At 49.3% G+C, this 23,091-nt stretch overlaps 1 protein-coding gene across 7 annotated transcripts in view; it reads right to left on the bottom strand.

Annotated features, from left to right (window-relative positions):
• DIP2C (disco interacting protein 2 homolog C) overlaps nt 1-23,091 on the bottom strand; it is a 371,728-nt gene that overhangs the window by 180,265 nt on the left and 168,372 nt on the right. For 4 of the 7 annotated variants that reach the window (XM_021065074.1, XM_021065077.1, XM_021065081.1 and 1 more), the window contains exons 2-3: nt 2,117-2,188; nt 430-597 (exon numbers count right to left, since the gene is read on the bottom strand). In XM_021065074.1, coding sequence (XP_020920733.1) covers nt 430-597; nt 2,117-2,188 — 240 coding nt within the window. The other 3 variants (XM_021065075.1, XM_021065079.1, XM_021065076.1) reach the window with 2 other exon arrangements.

Genomic DNA, 23,091 nt, shown 5'->3' with positions numbered 1-23,091 from the left:
TCTGATGCGGCAACAGCTCCCACTCCCCGAGGTAGATCTCACCTAGGTCTCTGGTTGTGAGACAAAGGTTAGTGCAAGATCAACCATTTTAAGAAGAACTGTATAATTTGTCATGCATTCGTCTTTCTTAAGTTTGTATAAGCGGTGCTCCAACTGTGAAAATACTGTTGTAAAAACAGAGTATTACATTTCAACAGCAAACACTCAGAACTGGGCCCGGACTCGATGAGGCAGTAACGGTCTAGATGAGCTCTGTTCCCCGGGAAGCACGGCCTCCACCAGTCAAAGAGCTCAGACGGAGGACGGGGCTCAGCCTAGGCTCCCCCACGGCAAAGCCCTACAAGCCTGTTTTGGACGGCATTCGGTGGACTGTCCGTTCCACATGTGTCCCTGCCACGGGGTCTCTCTCCCTCGGTTAAGAGCGCTCACCGAAACGAAAGTAAAACAGTGGCCGGTTTCCTGCGGTGCTGGCTGCCCGCCCTCTGACCGCGGCGTCTCGGATGTCACACACCCCGATGTTGCCAGCCTGCAGCATTCTTCTCGGGGCTCCTTCACTGTGCTGCAGTCTACACCGGACCACGGCAGCTCCATTCGCTGCTGTAACAAGTTGGAAAAAAACTAATTAATTCAAACTTTAGTTTTTTTTAAATTTGTTACAGCGCCGAGCAGAGCTGCCGACCCCATGCAGAACAGCACAAAAAACACCAAAGGGACCACGCCACATACGGCCACCCTCAGCACCCAGCAATGCGGGTCAGCACATCCTTGGCACTGCTGCAGCTTCAGGGCCAGCTTCTGGGAAAGCACACAACTGCTTCTGTTCACTTTGTTGGTAAGGCACCGAAATTAAGATCTAGCAATGCCAGGGCCTACAGTCTCCCCACCGGCCTTCCTTCCTCAGGACCAGGAGGGGCCCTTGCAGGTGCCGTGAGGACGGCGCCGTCACAGCAGCTCTGCAGAGGCCGAGGGAAGGAGAGCGGGGAGACCACGTCTAGCCATCGGCCCACGTGCACTCTGAAGCCTCTCACACCCAGGGTCAGCAGGCTGGCACACGGATTCTCCGTCCACTCAGACAGCGCAGAGCTGCTTCCTCTTACACACCAGACAGCAGGAAAGCCCAGGCCATCAGCTAAGGCAGGCCCGCACAGCTGGTCCATCTTTATGTTCACTTTCTTAAGTGCCGAGAAAAGAAAGAAACCACACAAAGTCACACAAAGCTACAAACAGCAGCCTCAACACACAAGCTCAGGGTCCTGGCACGGGAGCCTCAGTGCTTGCACAACACCAGAAGTGAGTCAAGGCCCGGAGAGCGGAGGCCAGGCCTGCGCTGGGCTTGCACTGGGCCTGCACCTGCAGACGGGCAGGGCTGGACACTTGTCCCAGCAGCGAACACTGCCGAGTCCTTCTGCCTGGAGGATGTGGGTTAGATTCAGGCCTTTCCCAACACCCAGAAACTCGCAGGACAGCCTGCAGACTGGACTGAGCTTGTGTCAGAACACAGCAGCCCAGTGTCCTCTTCCCCCCTGAACGTACAGAACTGCTCAAGGGCAGAGCTTCTACAAACCTGCATACGTGAAAATGCTGGAATTAAACAGAATTTGCACTCGGGCGAGAATCAATCCATAATGTTGACAATCACATTTCAAAGGACAATCAACCTTTAGGGTTTCATGATCCCAGGGCAAGACGCTACATCTTTTTCTAGATGCCCGCCATCATGACGTCAGCAAAAATCTTGGATTAATTTCAACCATTACCAATCACTTTAACTCGCTAAGCCCAAAAGTCATGTTTAAATCATGAACACTCTCGCATTTTTTATGAGGATAGCATTTTAAAGTAATAAAACATATTACTGCCCTCTACGGATGAAACACCCACTAAATTTATTAGGCACATTTGTAGAAAAACCCTATGTGTCTTCTCAAGTCACAAAGCAGCCGGCAATCACACAAAGGAGTTGGATGTGGCTAGTGCCACCTCACCAGCGTGACCTGCGCACAGGCGGACGGAGGAGGGCGTCTAAGGAAGGACTTGTGCTCAGCTGCTGTCTCGCACATGTGTTGCTTTGAACTCAAAACTAGACACTTTATGCTGCTCATCAGGGTTTACGTACTCGGAGGCTGGGGCAGGTAGGCGCCAATCAATTTGGATCTCTTCTTTTCATATCCTTTTTGTGTGATGTCACCTGTAAGAGAAGGAAAGGAAAGTTCAGAACGCTTTCAAGAGCAGAGGTGATCACTCGACTAAGACAACACAGTGGTATCTGTGTGTGTCTTCTGTTTCCTTATAATTTAAGAAGAAAGCATTGGACATCATTCGCCTTGACTTTTCCCCTGCCTGCAAACAAAAACTCATTTTTTTGTGTGTGGTGCCCACGGCATACAGAAGTTCCCAGGCAAGGGATCTAAACCACGCCACAGCATGGACCCAAGCTGCTGCTGAGACAACACCAGATCCTTAACCCACTGTGCCACAAGAGAACTCCCAACACTTAAGTTACTATACTGTACTCATTTAAGTTACATAAAATCCTTTAGCGCGCCCTCGGCTGGCGGCAGGGCCCTGGACCCTGCTGGGAGAAGCACGCCCGCCAGCATGCTCCCAGGGCAGGGTGGAGCAAGCATGGCTCCAGTGGCTGCTGGTTTCCCACAACCACCCTGGCACCTATCCCACCCTGAGCTAAGCGACCTACCATGCAATGGGGGAAGGGCCCTGCAGCAAGACACAGAGCAGCTCAGACCCAAGCCGTGCCGAGGAGTGGGACGGCAGCCACCATTACTGGTGCTCACACATCAAACAGCCCTGACCTCTGTCCCTGGCCGGACTGCCAGAGCCCACCCCTCACGCAAACAGTCACCTCTTGCTTTGGCACTGCTGGAGTGAAGGTTCCAGCGCTGGGAGAGTGGACAACACACACTTAAAGGGAACAGAGTTGTCTCGAATCTGACCCTCGGGGCTTCTGCTCCAGCAACATGGGACCCAACCGATCCCCCACAGGGTGGTGACGGCCACTGGGCAGCGAGGAAGCCCCAGCCCATAGCTGGTTCCAGCCCCAGCCCCTCCATCTCCAGTCCCCTCTCCTACCAAGGTGAGAGCTGTCATCACACCCTGGAGAAAGACAAGACTTGTGCTCACAAAAAATAATGAAAAAGAAAATTAAAAATTTACCAAATAATTCAAGGCATTAGTAATTAGAATGCTAACTAACTTGAGAAGGGAACAGATGAACACAGTGACAATTTTAACAAGGGACTGGAAAATAGTAACAAACAAACAAACAAAGAACCAGGCAGAAGTGAAGAATACAATAAGTGAAATGAAAAACACACAAGGAATCAGATTAGGGGATACACGAGTACGCATGCGTGAGCCGGAAGCTAGAATAACGGAGATTACACAGTAAGAACAGTAAAAGGAAAATCTTTTAAAATGAGAACAGTTTTAGAGCTCTCTGGGACAATATCAAGCTTATTAACATTCACATTATAGTGGTTCCAGAAGGAGAAGAGAGAGAGGAGGGGTAAAAAAATATATATAGCTGATGAAATTATGGCTGAAAACTTTCTAAACCTAAAGAAGAAAGCAGATATCCAGGCTCAGGAAGCACAGGGGTCCCAAACAAGATGAACCCAAAGAGACCCCCACCAAGATGTATCGTAAGTAAAACGGGAGAAGTCAAAGAGGGGATTCTAGGAGTCACACGCAAGGGATCCCCCGCAAGGCTACGAGCTGATGTTCCTGCAGAAACCCTGCAGGCCAGAAGGCAGTGACGTGATATGTTCAACGTGCCGGAAGGGAGAAACCTGCAACCCTGGACTCCCACCCAGCAGCGTTATCATTCAGAACTGAAGGAGAGAGAAAGAACTTCTCAGACAAGCAAAACCTAAAAGAACTCAGCGATACCAAACCCACACTAAGAGAAACGTCAGAGTTCCCGCAGTGGCGCAGCAGAAATGAATCTGACTAGGAACCATGAGTTGCAGGTTCGATCCCTGGCCTTGCCCAGTGGGTTAAGGATCTGGTGTTGCTGTGGCTGTGGTGTAGGCCAGCAGCTACAGCTCCGACTGGACCCCTAGCCTGGGAACCTCCATATGCCGAGGGTGCGACCCTAAAATAAATAAAAAATAAAAATTAACTAATTTTTTAAAAAGAAATGTTAAAGGTTCAGCCCCCCTTTAACAAGGGCTGAGGATCAACCACTTAAATAAGCTAGTAAGAAGATGAAAAGACAAACTTCAAGTTTTAATAATTTTTTGGATGAGGAGTCCCCCTGGCAGCGCAGGTGGTTAAGGATCCAGGCTGTCACTGCTGTGGCTCGGGTTTGATCCCCGGCATAGGTATATGCCATGGACGTGGCCAAAAGAAATTCCCAGATCAACACTTGAGAGTGGGAAGGGTCCCTCCCACGAAGCCAACCTCAGAAGACATCCACTGTTCCCGCTCACTGTGAAGCCGGCCTTGCTCTGTCAGGACCTTGGCCTGAAGGAAAACAGGCCCTTTCCCATGAAGCCACAGCTCCTCTTCAAAGGGGAGAAGTTAACGTCGGCCTCACAGGCTGTTAGCTCAGGTTCCTGACCCACAGACTCGGAAAGGCTGGCTGGGCGGCGGAGTCAGTACCTCCACGCAGGTGTTCTGGCTCAGCTCTGCTGCTGACCATGCTGCTGGGCAGGCAGCCCAGAGAGCCTCTGCATACGAACAACTCAGAAAGCCCTCGTTGCCACCATCTCTCAAAACCCAGACGAGAATGGGAGACACTATTCACTGAATGACTTCCACACCCCACGAATTTTATCTAAATCACGGGTTGGCAAACTGCAAATCCAGTCTGCAGGCTGTTTGAGGAAATAAAGCCTTACTGGCACACAGCCATGCTCCCTCCTAAGGATCAGCCTGCAGAGCCAGAATCCTATCGGTCCTAAATTATTTCAACCCTTATAACAACTGACTTTATAGGTGGGAAATCGAGGCACAGATGGTATTTATGTTTCTCAACCAGGGCTCCAGGTCTAAGAAGGAAAACCATCTCTGGACAAGCGAAGTCCAAACCTTTTCACATGGCAGCCACCCCTGGAGCCTCCACTCTGTGAGCAGCACTCTCGCCCCCTCGTGTCCTGCCCAGCTCTGGCCTCCTCAGTGACGCCCTCACACCCACTGTCTGCGCTCATCCCCCTCGACCCTGGCCTGTCTCACTGATACCCCAGCCTTGGGCTCTGGCCACACAGAATTCTGCACAAGTCTGGCGAGGCCTCAGATAGCTGCTTACAGTTTCTTTTTGTAACAGGTATGGGTGGCTTCTCTTCAAAGCCGGGCCCTGACAGCCTCATGGGTCAGTGTCCTACAGAACCGAGGGTGATCCCTCTGTCTTACAGGCCAGGACTATGTGCTGATGGAATTAGTCACAAACGAGCAGCAGACACCAACTTACAGACTGACTTCTAATAAGTAACTGAACAGAAACTGCATTCATAATCAGGGCATATGCCTAGGGATTATTTCACTGTTTAGTGGCCAAGGGAGGAAAGGGCAGAGGGGAAATCAATGATTATTCCATTATTAATATTTTGACACACCAGCCTGGCTCACGTGCTACCCAAAGGACCCAGTGTCGGCAGCAGGGGCCCGGTTCCTCGGGACTCCAAGCAGCAGGGCTAAAATGCCCCTCCTGCGTTTTTTTTCCATGCAGTAAGTCCAGTTATTTTAAACTATGGCGCTACGTTAGCATCTGGTAGACAGAGATCCAACAGAGCATCTATGTCAAACTCACTGCAAATGTACATAAGCAAGGGGCTCTTAGGTTCTGAAGCAACCAATGAGGATTCAGGGAAACCACAATACTAGAAATAAAAGGTTAGATAAACTGAAAGGATCAATGGCTGATGGACGGAAGGAAGATGGAGGAAAGATGGTTAGGACAGACTGAAGCTGGCCGGCTTTACACACAACCCCGTCCACCCAGAGAGCCTCGTTGGTTCTGTCCGAGGCTGATTCACAGTCAAAGTGTGGTGTCACCACGGAAACACACAGGGCTTCTCCTCCACTTCACTTGAGTCAGTTCAGGCTAAAGGATCAGTCAGCTCTCCCTCCCTCCACAGGTCCCTCTGTAATGAGCACACAGTCTTCAGGGTAAGGCTTTGTAAACTCAAGGCGGAAAGGCTGTGAGAGAGAGGGACTCTGCTCCACGTCGCATTTCTGGGCAAGATTTTATTACACCTATCCGAATACAAAGACTATTCCAGGGCTTCCGGGTTTCAACCTGGAAACTGAAAGAGCACCACCAGGGAAACAAGCAGCTCGGGCTCCCCACTTGAAAAGGAGGAGGTAACTGCCACTGTTAAGGGACCCAGACCCCAGGATCCCCTGCTTAGAACGTCCTGGATGAAATTTCAAAGAGCATTATTTTCTGTGCTTTGATACTTGTGATTCCCATTTAACTCTCTTTTCCTCTTAGGAATAAGAGTGTGTGAGAGAAAAGTAAACACAGCAATTGTCTGTAACATCAGTGAAGAGAAAATGAAAGCAGTTTTTTGAAATAATTTCCACTTTACCAAAAATATTATTTACAGTATTATCCTTGGACAATAGAAGTTCCTAAAGACTTAGAATGTCAACAATACAAATTACAGTTCTCCTGTTCTATTACAAAGAAAAGAGAGATTGAAAGACAAGTCATTCATCTGACCTGAAAATGCAATTCAAGTGAAGCCCTAAGTATGGCTGCATCTCACTGAGACAGAGAGCCTTCCCTCCCTCCACCCCGGGAAGACGTCTTCCTCTTACTGAGACTGGAAAATCCAGAGTTTCCAGGCAAACCCTGAGGCTTAAAAAAGTGAAGGACATGCAAGTGGAGAGGGGAGACCATCCCGGTCTCATCCCAGCAAACTCGGATCCCACCACGGGAATCTGCAAAGAGCCCTGGGGGCGTCGGGTCAGAGTAGGAAAGCCGTGGTCATAAGGGCCTCCAGGAGAGGAGCAAGTGCCCCAGAGCCACCTCCACAGCTGAGTCGGTGCCAAAGAAACACAGCAGCCTAACAGGGACGCTTTCCATTCTTGGTGTCAGGAGTTTATTTTATTATTTAATGTTGGAACCAATGCTTTATATAACAAGGCGATCATTTCCATGTTTGGAATTTTACGGCTGTCAGGAACCTTCAGAAAGCCTCTTGCCTGAGCCGATGGCTTTATAAGGCTTAGACAGCACCCTTGACGCCTCCCTCCAGCCCAGCTGCTCGAGGCGTGTTTGTCATCTCTCTGTGAAGCTTTTCCTTGCTGCAGAAAGAGGCTGTGCTGCCCTGGCAAGAATCCATCTGTCCAGGGGAGCAGAAGCAGGCAGACAGGGGACCTCTCCTGGCCCTGAAGGCAAACTTGGCGCCCACACATCAGCTACCTTCTCTGGGTCTCATCTTTCTCAGTAATAAAGTACTGGTAGTAACACCTATTACCTTCCACTGTCGTTGAAAAGACTGAATACGTGAAATGTCGCAGAAGGCATGAGTAGGTAAGGAGACGCGGTTTTAAAATCCAGCAGGAACTCAGATTTCCGTCACACAGGCAAACCTGGGAGGGACACGAAGAGGCTCGCAGGCGCTGCCCCTTGCTGCAGAGCCTCCGAGTGGAGTGGAGAGATTCCTTGGTGCTCAGGGAGCAGACCACTCGGTTTTCTCCCAAAGTTCATCCTTCACAAACACACACACAGCAATTATGCAGATTAGACAACTCCGCTTCGCGGAGACCAGATGCCCAAACTTCCTCTGACGGTCCCATGCTGAGAGACGTCCACCACGACTGTCCTCCAGGACATGGGGTACGGAAGGCAGGGACACGCGGGAGGCAGAGGTGGATCTTCTTGAGGCAACCATCATGCACTGGGAGGTGGACTCGCAAAACCTAAGTGCCACGTCATTGGTTATTTTGGAATGGGCCGGGAGAGGGAAGACATCTGTAAAGAATTTTAAAAACACTTCCAATATGCCACTACCCAGCTGATTTATCTGCTAGCAGGGCTCTCTGTGGTGACAAAGGTCTCGTCCCTACTGCTCTTCCGGCCTGTGATCACGTCTTGCTTCACTGAGGTCAGGCCAAGGAATATGACATGTACGAAGTGCTGTGTCCTAGAAAGGGGTCTTGGTCTGAACATGAGACAGTCAACTGAAGGCCAATGCGGGGAGCATTTCCCCTGCACTTCTCTCCCCCGAACTTTGGGGGATCCTGACCTTGCTGACAGCCAGCCACCCAGGGCCATGCAAGCCTCGCCAGTCCTTCCTGCCTGCCCCGGCCACTCCCACTGCCCCAGGAGAGCAGAATGGGCCCAGGCCGGGCACCCGCCTCGGAAGAGCAATCCAGACACAGTCGTCCTTGCTTCCGCGGGTCCTCAGGCAGCCCCTCATCAGGCTTGTTAGGACAGCATTTTCTGGTACATTTCATCTGCCTGAGATTCCACTTCTACCCATTTCTTCTCAGCCAAACAAAATTCTTCAAGGAGGAAACCAGCTCACCTTCCCACATCTTCCCCTGAATATTTACTCTTCCATTAGCACCTTCAACACCTCAGTGACCACACTCCACCCCAAGGACAGCGGAAGCCAAGAAAACTTCCCCTGTACCACTGAGTTAAGGAAACTGGGGGAATTTGTTGAATCCTATCAGCTAATAATTAACAAAAAAAGTTTTAAACTCTGTCAATGCTTACTTATGAAGTTTCTCTGTACTGTATGGTTTACTAGCAGACTGATACTTCTTACCAGTGTTCCTCTGGTTTGCAAAGACTGTTGCCTGTATGGAGAACAACTTCTCACTTTCACGGCCGCCACCAGTTCTGGACAATTTTCTCCTCTAAGCAAGCAGGCCTCCTCAACACTCTAGATTCTTCTGAATGGACTGCGAATGGTATGTTCCATGGAAACGGCACTGTCTGATCCCCTTGACAGCAGCCCTGACAGATTCAACACACATCACTGCTGACTGGTGGCTGGCACTGGCACTGGCACCAGGGACCCAGGTAGCCACATCTATCATCTATGTCCCTTTTTGAGCGGTTGAGCTTCTCCAAAGCACACCTGGGATTCAGGTTTCATTCATCAAATTGTTCATGTCATCATCCCACAGAGTCATAATTACCCCTCAAACTTCCTAATAACCCAAGTGACCTAATAAGCCTGAGACACCACAGGTGGAGGGGGTCTGAGTGGATGGACCCCAGCTCCCACTCAGATGGGTTCCTGAGGCAAAGAGCATCGCTGAGGGTAAGTTTAGACCCTGACAATAAACTGGGGACCCCCTGAGCAAGCACAGACCACCTACTAATCCTTATAGGAATTGGGGCCCAGTCCAGCCCTTTATGGCAAATCCGCATGCTGGGGGCACCCTAGCAGACACAGTCACTTCTTCTTACAAGCCGCCCCCATGGGTCAGCGGTCAGAGGTGGGCTCACACTCTGCTCCCTGCCGCTTGCCTTGCCTGTCCCACCAGCAGGGCCCTGGGCAGCTTTAGGAAGCCTGAGACGCTGGCCAGCACCCAGTCTGTCACAGACACGGCGACATAGCCTGGTTTCCTCTCTACCACGGCCCTCTGCTTCTTCTACCAGAGGGGACAAAATGCCACGTCAAAGGGGCACTCTGTCCTTCTGGAAATCCAGGATTTGAACAGCACACTGCTGCTGTCCAACACTGAATGACACCTGAAATGGCTAAAAGATCAGCTTTCATTCCGCCCTTACTAAATAAGCTTCATGCTCATTCCTAAGCTTGACCTCAAAATTCCCAAACATCATGGAAGTGACCCTTTCATTTTCTCATCCATTTCTTCCTTCATTCCTTCCTTCATTCATCCAGAAGATTCTTCTTAATACCCACTATGTGCCAGAAACACAGCCCCTACCACTAAACATTGGCTGAATGAAAGATTAAGGAACAGTTATATTCTTACCTTTAAAACATGCTTAAGGGTAGACATAAAGTGGTGCCTAAACTAATGATTCCAGTGACTTTCTTAAGAAACAAATCATCAGGAGTTCCCTGGTGGCCTGATGGTTAAGCATCCGCTGCCGTCACTGCTGTGGCGTAGGTTTGATCCCTGACCAGAAACATCTGCATGCTGTGGGTGTGGCCAAAAAAACCTCAAACAAATCACCCCTTCTGGGCAAGTAATGGGAATAAAATGGAGACAAAGATTTTAGGAGAAAGATAAAAATGACTGAATATCATCTCCCCCTTACAGGTTTCAAGATGCAGAATATGCTAGGATTTTTATATCATTTTACCTTCAAATTATACATATATATTTAGATATTTACACACACATACACTTAAAAATCCTGCCTTCTAAAATAATGCTTCTGTCTTGAAAAGGCTTGCAGTTGAACAGTTAAAAGAGTTGTTTTTGTTTTTTCCCCTGAGGCAGGAGGGAAGGGAAACTAACATACCAGAAGACATGAGTACATGTACAGCAGGCTAGTTATTCCAAGTTGATACAATGATGACCTCTTTTTGAGAGACCAATGAGCTGAAGGAATTCCTCTAGCAAACACTCTGAGGCCTCCCTGCACAAAACCACTTTCAAGGTCAAAATTACTTTGAACTACTGGGAATAAAACATCTGGACAATCCTGGTACATAAAGTGTGTGATAAAATTTTGATGAATCCACTACCTAATTAAATGACAATAACAATGACAGTACAGTCTAATTTTTAACTTAGGGGAATACTATGCTTTCTAAATATTTTGTCCAACTTTGCTCAAGTGGAAATTGTTAATAATACATTTTATTCCAAAGTAATAATAAAGCATAATGCATACAATCCTCTACCCACTGACTGCAGTGGCTCAGGTTGCTGCAGAGGTGCAGGTTTGATCCTCAGCCCAGCAGAGAGGGTTAAAGGATCTGGTGTTGCCTGCAGTGTAAGGTGCAGCTGTGGCTCAGATTTAATCCCTGGCCAGAAATTTCCATATGCTGCAAGTGCAGCCATAAAAAATACAAAATAAATAATTAAAAAAAAACATCAAAAAAGAAAATTCAGTCAAACCAAAAGCCTACATAGAAAATCCCAAAGAATCTATGAAATTAACTCCTAGATCTAATAACTGACTTTATCAAAGTTACAACATACAAAGCCAAACCATATTGACATATACTAGCAATGGATATTTAGAACCAAAAATTTAAAGCCTGTCTTATTTACAGTAGCTACATAAAAAAAAATAGGTTTAAATCTAACAAAACATGCAAAAACATGTATAGGATCTGTAGGGTCACATAAGATTTGCATGCTGAAAACTACAAAATGCTGATGAAAGAAATCAAATAAGAATCCGTATGAATTAAGAGACATGCCACGTATATGGAACAAAGAACTCAACATAATAAAGATGTCCATTCTCCCCAAATTAATGTATAGATTTAACAGAATTCCAATTAAAATCTTTTTTTTTTCTTTTTTTGCTATTTCTTGGGCCGCTCCTGCGGCATATGGAGGTTCCCAGGCTAGGGGTTGAATCGGAGCTGTAGCCACTGGCCTACGCCAGAGCCACAGCAACGCGGGATCCGAGCCGCGTCTGCGACCTACACCACAGCTCAGGGCAACGCCGGATCGTTAACCCACTGAGCAAGGGCAGGCCAGACCCGCAACCTCATGGTTCCTAGCCGGATTCGTTAACCACTGCGCCACCACAGGAACTCCCCAATTAAAATCTTAATGGGATTCTCTGTAAACATAGACAAACTAATTATAAAAGTCATATGAAAGTCAAAGGAACTACGATGGCAAAATCTTTGATAAAGGAGAATAAAGTTGCAAGAATCACCCTGCATGACGTTAGGATTTATCAAAAAGTGAGACTAATCACAACGAGGCGGTACTGGCGAAGGTACAGATGAGGAGAGTCCAGAAATAACCTCCACAAATATGGCTGTTTGGACAGTGGTGCAAAATGAATTAGAAAAAGGACAGCCTTTTCACTATGGTGCTGGAATAACTGGACATCTACATAAGGGGAAAAAAACCCTATACACACAAACAAAAAAACCCACCTTCCACCTAACCCTCACATTGTCTATAAAAATTATCTCAAGAGGGATGACTGATCTCCATGCAAAACATAAAACTAAAACCTTTTAGAAGAAAACAAAGGGAGAAACCCTCATGAACATGGGGTAGACCAAAACTTCTTCGACATGACTCTAAAAGCATGATCTGTAAAAGAAAAAAATAAAGTGGACTTCATAAAATTCTAAAGCTTACTCTGAAAAAGGTACTCAAGAAAACGGAAACTAACTTAGTGGCTGGGAGAAAATATCTAACAAGTAACATCCTCATTAAAAAATTGCCAAAGACTCAGACACTTCAACAAAGTGGATGGACCGCTTGCAAACAACACAATAAAATTCACAGAACTGGACACCAGAAAGAGAGACCATTTCACTATATGTTAAGTTTTTGTTTTTGTTTGTGTGTGTGTGTTTGTCTTTTTAGGGCTACAACTGCGGCATATGGAGGTTCCCAGCCTAGGGGCCCGCCTACACCACAGCCATAGCAACTCGGGATCCAAGCTGCATCTTCAACCTACACCACAGCTCACAGCAACGCCAAATCCTTAACCCACTGAGCGAGGCCAGGGATCAAACCCACATCCTCATGGATACAAGTTGGGTCTGTTACTGCTGAGCCACATGGGAACTCCACTATATGTTAGTTTTTAAAACAAAAATAAATCTGCACTACTACTAGGGAGAAAGGGAGCTTGCATCACAGGCTCCAAGGCACCTATTTTACAAGTTATTGGAAAGTTATGGAAGGACCACTTGCCCTGAGTGCCACCTGACTAACCAGGAGGAGACAGTGCCTGGGGTGAGCGACTGGGTTTATGCACGAGACAAAAAAAAAAAAAAAAAAAAAAAATCAACTGACCTGGCTTTTAACCTGCTGCTAACCGGAAAATTGTTATATCTGACAGACCTATACACAGAAAATTAGGCAGTATTTTTAATGTAAGTTTTAATTCCTTTCAAGAAGAATCTGTTTTCTTCCCCCCATGGTTTTCATAAAGATTCTCTTCACTCCACTGCTTCTTCCAGTCACAGAAGCCATGAAAGACCCTGTCGAAACCACTGCTGGGACTTTCGATTGCCCAATATTCTGATTTTGACTCCAACTCGAAAGGTACATTCCCTTCATGATAATTTCACCCAAGAATTTGACCCAGCCTCTCAGAGTGAAAAAGTCAACTCCTTTTCATTTGTGGGTAACAGGTAAAGTTCATTTAGCTCTAAGAACCGGGAGACAACTACAGAGCAAGACGTCACCCTTCATCTTGTGGTGTCCACAGGTGCCCTCACCCGCAAGCCTTCAACTTGGGGGTGAAGGCAGTGCCTCCCCGTGCAGAGCTACAAAGAGCAACAGAGAATATCCACCCCCAAGGCCCCAAATGTGTGTCACTGTCAAATCGCCACTAGGCAGAAATCTGTCCAAATGCTCTGTGGAAAACAAAGGCCACCTCACGTATCCACAGGAAGAAAGCAACCTGAGGAGGAGGCGCGCTCCACCCCAGGCGGAGTGCACATGCCTCTAGGTCAGAGCCGCCTCCCAGTGCCTCGACCGAGGAGGGCGGAGTCGAGAGTCAAAGACACAGGGCAGCCTCTGGAAGCCACTGAGCAACCCCAGGCATGACCTGCTTGGAAGTTCTGACGTGAAAGTACGGTGTGGGTTCTTGCCTCAGTTGCCACAATTTCACCACCAGGATGCATGTTAGGACCAAATGAGTAAAAGATGAATAAGAATAGGATCCTAAAGTCACAGGATGCCAATTCAGAGGGAAACTCTCCAGAAAACTCTCTGATCCAAATTATGGAGTTCTGGCATGGCTCAGTGGTAATACACCTGACTAGTATCCATGAGGGCACCGGTTCGATCCCTGGTGTCACTCAATGGCTTAAGGATCTGGCATTGCTGTGAGCTGTGGTGTAGGCCACAGACATGGCTCGGATCCTGTGTGGCTGTGGCTGTGGCATAGGCTGGCAGCTGCAGCTCTAATATGACCCCTAGCCTGGGAACTTCCATGTACCACAAGTGCAGCCTTAAAAAGACAAAAAATAAAATAAATTATGGATAATGGAGTGATTTTTTTCCCCTGGTATTCTGTTATCTCCCTTTGCAGCTAAATAACTCAATATAACTTTCTTTTTAAAAAGAGAAATCATAAGGACCAACAAAAAGTGACAGCCAACCTAGTTCCTTTCAGCTTCATACTAAAAATAGGAAACAAACAAAAATGACGAAAATAGCATACCTTACATTGGCAATATCCCCTATTTCGAAAGGGTGAGTGAGTGGCAGAAACCCTCACTGTCCCCAACAGAACCTAGTCTAAAGTAAACTGAGGAAGAGAATGGGTGGACTCTCTAAAGTTCTGTCTCAACACCTGGAGCCAGTCCACGTACTTCTTGGGGCGCACAGGTGAATGACTGCGGCTGGGGGGAGCGCATTCGTTCAGCCATTCCTTCAGCAAAACGGAATGAGAGTGGCCGTGAGAGCCTGCGCAGGAAGCAGGGTCTAGCGAGAGGTGCACACATGCTGATGCAGGAACAGCCCGGCGAGCTCGCTGGACCCGTGTCCGTCCTGGAAGAGGAAGTCACACTGAACAGGGGACTGGGGATGCAGTTAGGGGGTGTTTGTGGAGCAACTCCATTTCCAAACTTTTAAGGGAAACCACAGTCGGCACCTCACAAATAAGGAGTTAGTAAGGTGCCATCAATTCCTTCGACTCCCCCTGAAAAATAAATCTGGAACATGTAGGGAGTTTTGGCGACACTGCTGAGGGAAGAGAGGGGGAAATCGGGGCGGGGGGGCTGCTTCTGCCCCGGCTGCGGCAGCCCCCTCAGGGCGCAGACCGTCGCCTTCCGCACCTCTCCCCGTGCCCCGAGCGCCCACGCTTATCTGCAGGGCATCCCCAGCCAAGAAAACACATGGCAAGCATCCCTTTCGGTGCACAGCTCATGCCTTCGCAGGTGACACCAGCCTGCCTGAGAAGCCAGGCCTTGTCGGGCCCTCTGCCCATCCCCCACACCGCAGTCAAAACGGCAAGAGCAGCAAGGACCAGCGCACGACAGTGGGTGTGCGGTGGGCCCACGGGCGAGCGTCCTCACAGAGCCGCCAGCACGCACACACACGTCGATGCCCTTCCCACGGGTTACTTGTGGAAGATGCATTTACACACATTCCTAAAGCGAGTTCCAGGTCCTGACTCACTGGGACACAAGAGGAGACAGAGTCACTGGCGAATTCCAGCTGGTGGCCAAACCGACTTTTCCCCGAGGGCAGGATTCGGCGCTGAGCTGACACGACAGAAAGGATGCGAGATTTGGAGAAGGCAGACCAGTTCAGCGAGGCGCAAAGAAACCCCAACACAAGCGTTTTCCTGCCTCCTTCTGTGGGCACAGAAGAGTCTGAAAAAGTTTTCTGCCAAAATTAAAAGAAATTTAAAGCCCTGGGGAGGATAAGAGTGTGCCTGTCTGTGTGTTAAATCAAAAGGTGATTCATCTTTGGACGATGTGTATTTATCAGTGTCTTGGCATTTCTCAGGAAAAGACAGCTAGTGAAGGCAGTAACCATTTTTTAAATCCTCTCTTGAAACGTATCACAAACTCAGTCTCTGAGTACTACTTAAAAACTCATTTCTCAAGATATTGAAGTTCAAAAAGAAGTTCAAGAAGAACAAGTGACACTAAGTCCTTGATGACATGTGAGATGCATCCAAGAGCCTGCCTTACTGGCAAGAAAACCAAGGCCCAGAAAGGGCACGAGTGGGCGTTTCATTCCCTGATGTGCTCCCAGAAGCAGCACCCTGTACGCACGAGCAAGGGAACGGACGCGACGCAGACAAGGATGACCCCGACGCCCACGGAACACAGCAACGCGGCTCAGCTCGTCCAGGAGACCCCACAGGGAGCAAGGTCCAAATTGTGCAGAGGCTTGGGTTTCACAGATCTGGTGCTGCAGAGTTCAGCCCAGGACTGCAGCTTCTGCCTCGGCAACGCTGAGTGTGAGCAAGCCATCGGGAGCCGGGCTGCAGACAGAGGACTCCAGGCCTCTGGTCCGAGCTGCGTGATGGACAGCACTGTTCCCCCCCAACGCGGCTGTCCTGTGCTGGGGGCAACCTCGCCAAGGCCCTGCTCACGTGTGGGCACGGACCCGAAGCACTACCCCTCCTCCCTGTCTCGTCTGTGCCACCTGGGAACTGCCCCCTTTCTGCCACTTTACTTCAGCCCCTCCCAAGAGAAGCCTGACATCCAGCCCTCACCCGTACTCTGAACCAGCTTATACCAGGCAAGCTGGTGAAAACCCGCCTCTGATTAGCGGGCAAAAGACAACTCGGTCTCCAAAATGTATCAACACCTTCTGCAGCTCCATACCAAAGAAACAAACAACCCCATCGATAAATGGGCAGAAGATCTAAACAGACAGTTCTCCAAAGAAGACATACAGATGGCCAAGAAACACATGAAAAGATGTTCAACATCACTCATTACCAGAGAAATGCAAATCAAAACCACTCGGAGGTACCACCTTACACCCGCCAGAATGGCCAGCATCCAAAAGTCTACAAACAATCAGTGCTGCAGAGGCTGTCGAGAAAAAGGAACCCTATGACACTGCTGGTGGGGTTGTAAAGTGGTGCAACCACTGTGGAAAGCAGTATGGAGATTCCTCAGAAAACTAAACATAGAACGACCATTTGATCCAGCAGTCCCACTCCTGGGCATCTACCCAGAGAAAACCATGACTCGCAAAGACACCTGTACTCCGATGTTCACGGCAGCACTGTTTTCAATGGCCAAGACATGGAAACAACCTCAATGTCCATCGACAGAGGAGCAGATCAAGCAGATTGGTACATACACAATGGAATATTACTCAGCCATTAAAAGGGACAAAATACTGGCATTTTGTGCAACATGGATGGACCTAGAAACTATCATGCTAAGTGAAGTCAGCCATACAATGAGACACCAACATCAAATGCTTTCACTGACATGTGGAATCTGAAAAAAGGACAGACGGAACTTCTTTGCAGAACAGATGCTGACTCACAGACATTGAAAAACTTACGGTCTCCAGAGGAGACAGTTTGGGGGGTGGGGGGATGTGCTTGGGTGTGGGATAGAAATCCTGTGAAATCAGATTGTTATGGTCATTATACAACTACAGATGTGATCAATTCATTTGAGTAATAAAAAAATTAATTAAAAAAAAAAAACAAAAAAAACAACTCAGTGCTTTTCCATAAGGCTATTCGTGATGTCTGACCACAACAGGAAGAGTCATTTTCAAACTGGGAAATGACCTCTAGTGCAGGGCCAACTGCCCCCCTCTGGGACCACCCTGCAGGGGCTGGCAGGTAGGACTCCACCCACTTCCCCATGCCCCTTGCCTGCCCACGCTGGGCTGGCTGACACGGAACCTCAGGATGGTGTCTCTCACCCACCAAGATATGGCTATGAGAAGAGGCGATTCTAAAGGTGGAGAAACTCCACCAACCCAGCCTGTCCTTCACCTGCCGAGTGACTCTACGAGCACAGGCACTGAAGTTTACACAGTGACCTTGCTCTGGGCCCTGACACCTGTGCAGCAGGAAGACTCTGTCATACCCCCCATTCAGAGGAGGACCCACGCCTGGCCAGGGGCCACTCAACCCTCATGTGGGTTCCCTGCTGGGGGGCTAGGGGAGACTCCACGCCCCTTAGCATCTCCCTGGGCCTCTCCAGCACCAGAGGCCCCGCACCCTCAGCCCTGCCTCCTACAGGGCGCTCCGCTGCCGCTGTTCACGTGTTCCTCTACAAAGTAACAAATAAAGGCTGTTCCCAGGAAATGGGTAGCCAGTCAGGTAGGGTCTATCCAAGGTAGCTTGCTAGCCAACTCAATTCAAAGGACATCTGGCATGCAGCCACTGTGGGAGGAGCTACAGGAACCCCTGAGATGAGTGGGAATGAAGATTCCCTAACCCCGGCTCCCTGCAGGTTCCCTGTCCAAGGGAAGGTATGGCCCCCAGAGGTAGTAAAACACAGTTTACTCCTGAGAGGAGCCACATCAACCTCCAATCAACCAGCAGCTTATCATAACAGAGGATCAGCTACCAGTGATCAGTACTTGAGATGACGGGCTATGAGAGCAGACACGGGAGGAAGCAGGAATGGGAAAGATCAACGGGGGGCGGGGGGAGTCTAGAGAAGGGCAGCCTGGTGTGACAGGAGAGTCCAGCAGGCCCACAATTCCACTCCAAGTGTCCCCAGGGGAGAGGCCCTCCTGACCCTTAGGTGGTCCTTCTGGGGCCTGTCATTCCCTCACCCGGAGGGCCAGGGGGAGGAGGTTCCCAGGGCCAGAGTTCTGGATTTCACTGCCCAGGAAGACAAGGGGACCGCCCACGAGACAGCTAAACATTAGCCTGGCTACGGAACTGTGCGTCTGCCTGTGAGTTTACGACACATCAGCAAATCAGAACCAAATCCCCACTGTGGTATTCAGTGAGATAGCCGATAGATTTATCTGCAGCAATCATTTCCTTGCAGGATCTTGAACACATTCTCGATAAGCAGTATTTCCTAAACTCCGAAGTGGGTTCCATGTGCTCTGTCAGGACTCGACATGCATCAGCTCCATCCAACAGCAGCAAAATCCACGACGGAAGCTTCATGGGGGCCTCCCCAATAGAGACACGGAAAACAGGCTTTGGAGAGGCCAAGGGACACAGCCAGACTGGGTCCCACGCCTGTCTTCTCCAAGACCTCTGACGGACGTTCCAGTCTCACGAAGGCAGGCTTTGTTTGTTTTTCAAGTCAGAGTGTCACTCAGTTTTCCTCTTTCCTAAACTTCCTATCTACCCTGAATACACAGGAGGTGCTACGAAAACAGCATTTCCTCCCTCAGATTCTTCTGCTTTCCTAAGCCGGGCAGGACCAGAGACAGCACCAGCAGAGCCTCCACAGCAGAGATAAGCAGTGACTGGTGTTTTAAACATTAGGGCTGATTGAGCAATAAAGATCAACTGAACGAAAACTCTTCCACTGAAATACAGACAAAAGTCTAAAGGATAAAGAGAAAACACCAACGAGAAGCAAGCGATTGATTCCAGCTTAAGAAGAGCCGTGTGCTCCAGATGCCACCATGTACCTGCAGATTTGAATTCTGCATGGCCATCTGTCCACTCGGAGCCTGGGAGACCCAACATCTGGTAAAGATCAATGATCTAAACTGGCCCGAGGTCAACATTCTGATAGTCCTGAGGGGGTGGCCCGGAGTGACCAGGTTCTTAGTCACGCTGAAGCACCAAGCGCACCGCTTGGCTCTGCTTCAAACCCAGTACTTCCTCTTGGACATTACGAGCAGCACAGTCAGATCTACTATCCTTCTAGACACATTTGCAACATCAGTGTGTCATCCAAGTAGTTTAAGACGCACTTAAATCTTTGTTGTCCCTCTCGACACACACATGTAGCCAGCTGTTCTGGCGTCCCAGGTCTTCTCAACAGCAGCATCTGCCTGCCCCTGATGTCCCGAGCACCCAGGCACCTGCAGGAGGCTGTGGCTCAACGAGCTGCCAGGGTAGAGAAGAACCTTATCAGCAAGGAAATCTTTCCGAGTGCTTTTCTACGTGGTTCAATCACAACAGTGCCACAATTCATATGGCGCCGTACTGCCCACAAAGCACTTTCACATACACACCAGTGTGATCCCATATGTAAACCCTACATTATAACTTCCTCAGCTACAGAACTGATTTTCAACGGCTTAGCTAAAAGGGGGCTGGCATGGAGTTCCCGTCGTGGCGCAGTGGTTAACGAATCCGGCTAGGAACCATGAGGTTGCGGGTTCGGTCCCTGCCCTTGCTCAGTGGGTTGACGATCCGGCGCTGCCGTGAGCTGTGGTGTAGGTTGCAGATGCGGCTCGGATCCTGCATTGCTGTGGCTGTGGCGTAGGCCAGTGGCTACAGCTCCGATTCAACTCCTAGCCTGGGAACCTCCATATGTCGCGGGAGCAGCCCAAAGAAATAGCAAAAAGACAAAAAAAAAAGGGGGGGGGGCTGGCAGACTGCACAGAGCTACACATAAAAAAAATTCTGTGCCCTAGGATTTTCTTTTTAAAGGAAAAATACATTGAATCTTAGATTCAATGTAAAATAACCAAGACTACTACTTCCAAACCACTGTGCTACTGCTGCATATCCTAAACAAAAAGAAAAGAAAAGGCGTAACATTTCTTTTTTTTTTTTTTTTTTTTTTTGTCTTTTTGGGACCACACCCTCGGCATATGGAGGTTGCCAGGCTAGGGTCCAATTGGAGCTGTAACTGCCGCCCTGCACCAGAGCCATAGCAACGCCAGATCCGAGCAGCGTCTGCAACCCACACCACAGCTCACAGAAACGGGGGATCCTTAACCCACTGAGCGAGGCCAGGGATCGAACCCGCAACTTCATGGTTCCTAGTCGGATTCATTTTCCCTGTGCCATGACGGGAACTCCAACATTTCCTTTTTTAAAAAAACTTCTGGGTTCCTAATTTTCCCAATTCCACACAGACTTAGACCTGTGTTCTTCAGTGTGGTCTGTGGAGAACGACGATTCTGATGCTCCCCCAGCCTCCCCCAGGGAAGTTCTCCTCCACGAGGTCACCTCGTCATCAACAGTCACGAGGACACCACATGGGCCTCCTTGCAGGGAGCATCAGCTGGAAGGGGGTGTGTGGATGTGCACGCGCGCACACGCATACACACGTTGTTAAAATTACCAAGGAGTTCCTGTTGTGGCTCAGTGGGTTAAGGACCCAATGCTGTCTCTGAGGAAGCGGGTTCGATCCCTGGCCGTGCTCAGTGGGTTAAGGATCCAGTGCTGCCCTGGGCCATGGCACAGTCACAGAAGCAGCTATGATGCGGTGTTGCTGTGGCTGCAGCATTGGCCACAGCTGCAGCTCCGATTCGACCCCTAGCCTGGTGACTCCCATGTGCCGCATGTGCGGCCCTAAAAAGAAAAACAGCGATCAAGTGTAACACATATCTAAGGGCTTGCGTAGTCACCACGAGGACCCGCTCAAGCTGGCTTTAACCTCTGTGCCACAGCAAGTGGGTCCGTGTCTTTGGACTCTGGGGCTCCTATCCATCCTGCCTGCCCCCTGCCACCCGCCACCCCCGTGAGGAGCAGGGCTATTCCTGCCATCAGCAATCTCTGCGGTCACCCACTTACGACACCCACTGGGGCGCCGGACACATCAGGATAACCCAGTGAGCTTTTCTATCCCAGGGCTTTCTCACCAACTGCCCTTACCAGGCCCTTCTACATTTTCTGTTCCTACAAGTTTAACTTCCTACGGCATGTGGTATTAACAACGTTAACATGCAGTCCACCAATACTTGTGGTTTTTAGCTTATTTCTCTTTCATTTTGTTTGGTTTTGTCCTATAGGCATATTATTAAGGCACATCATTAAATTCACAAAGACTAAAAGGGTTGGCTGAAACCTGACTTCTCACCACAAGGGAAAATGGCTTTCTACCATAGAAAAGCACTGAGGTCTTCCTAAGGAAAAGGAGAAAAACACTGAATATTTACACACATGAGCACACATGTCTGCAGTGGTATTCAAACTATTTGAGATATTTGTTCTTACAAATGTAAGGCAAAACTACCTATCAAGATGTGGGTTCAAGGCATGTGACTTTCAACAGAGTCCTGCATTACAACTGCTGACTACATGTACTCAATATTGGGTATTTTCCTTCAGAGGCACTATACCAAAATTAATAATCCACTTTTAGTCACTGGTTTTAGAATTGCGATTAGTTTTAGGCAAAAGAAATGAATTTAAACTTATGCTATTGAATGTACAACTTCTAGGGAAAAAAGGCTAAACTTTGCAAGCTAAATGAAATTGCTGGACCTCACATAAGCTCAAAGATTTGTTTTTTAAGGTTATTTTTGTTGTGTGTTTGTGTATGTTTCCCTTGAGAATGGAAATCTCCACTGAATTTCACTCAGAAGCAAGAGACACCTGTGCAGGGTGTGAGGGTCACTCCTCAGTGTGGCGCGTCCTCCTCGCCCTGCCCGTGCCTGACGCACCCGAGGGGGACGTCGCCACCCATAACCCGGAAGGAATGAACAGAAGCGACGCCACCCTCGGTGATCACAGTCATGCAAGTATTTGCATTAATCAAAGAGACACCACAGGAAAACGCAAAATGCACCCACGCTCATTCAGCTCCATGATCATTTTAAAGGTCTTGCTAAGTAAAAGGCTCTAAACATTTCAAGAAAAACAAACTTTGGTGCACCGACACGGGCGTTTGCTCGCGTTAATGGTCAAGACAGGACCTCGCACCCCGCCCACCTGCAGCGGAATCGACAGACACGCAGAAGCCACACTCCACGAGGCCCAAGCGGAAAGAGTGAGAGCCTGGAAAGCTCCCGAGCTCAGCGACACACAGACCCAGGTGCCAGGTGCACTCAAACGGTAAACTTCCAAACACCTACTGGATCCCGCCATGGACACCCATCCACACGGGCGACACTGTCTCCTGACGCTTCGCTCGCCTCAGACACTCCAACCAGGAGAGAGTGTCCCCGTGCCCCCACTGACGCGCTCCGAGGGTCTGAGCGGCAGGCCCACGGCCCAGTTCAGGAAACCTGGCTGGTCGGGTGTCTCCCCCACGGCTCCCAACGGTCGTGAGTGTGGCAGCCCTGTTCTCGTGTCTTTGCAGCTCAGTCCACTGGAGCCACCAGCCTGCCCGTGGGGCGGCTGGGCCAACGGCTGTCACCAAGAGAGCGCTCAAGCTAGGAGGACCCAGCTCGGCCCAGCGGGGCCTGGGCAGCTGTCCCCTCCTTCCAGACCACAGCTTCTTCCAGGGACAGGTCTCGGGGATTAGGCCACAGGTGTCCTGCCCCTCCATGCGCAAGGATCCCAGACCCCAGCCCGGCGTCCACTGCTGCTGCTCTCTCACCAGCGTTCCCCTGTCTCGCCCTCACTGCTCCCAACCACACCCATTGCAGGTCTGGCGGCCGTCCGTGGTTAGGACTCCCACCTAACAGACGCCGACACTCGGCCTGCTATCACCTAGT

Source organism: Sus scrofa, chromosome 10 (genome assembly GCF_000003025.6).
Source record: "Sus scrofa isolate TJ Tabasco breed Duroc chromosome 10, Sscrofa11.1, whole genome shotgun sequence".
NCBI classification, from domain to species: Eukaryota; Metazoa; Chordata; class Mammalia; order Artiodactyla; family Suidae; genus Sus; species Sus scrofa.
This window is presented reverse-complemented; position numbering and strand designations above follow the sequence as displayed.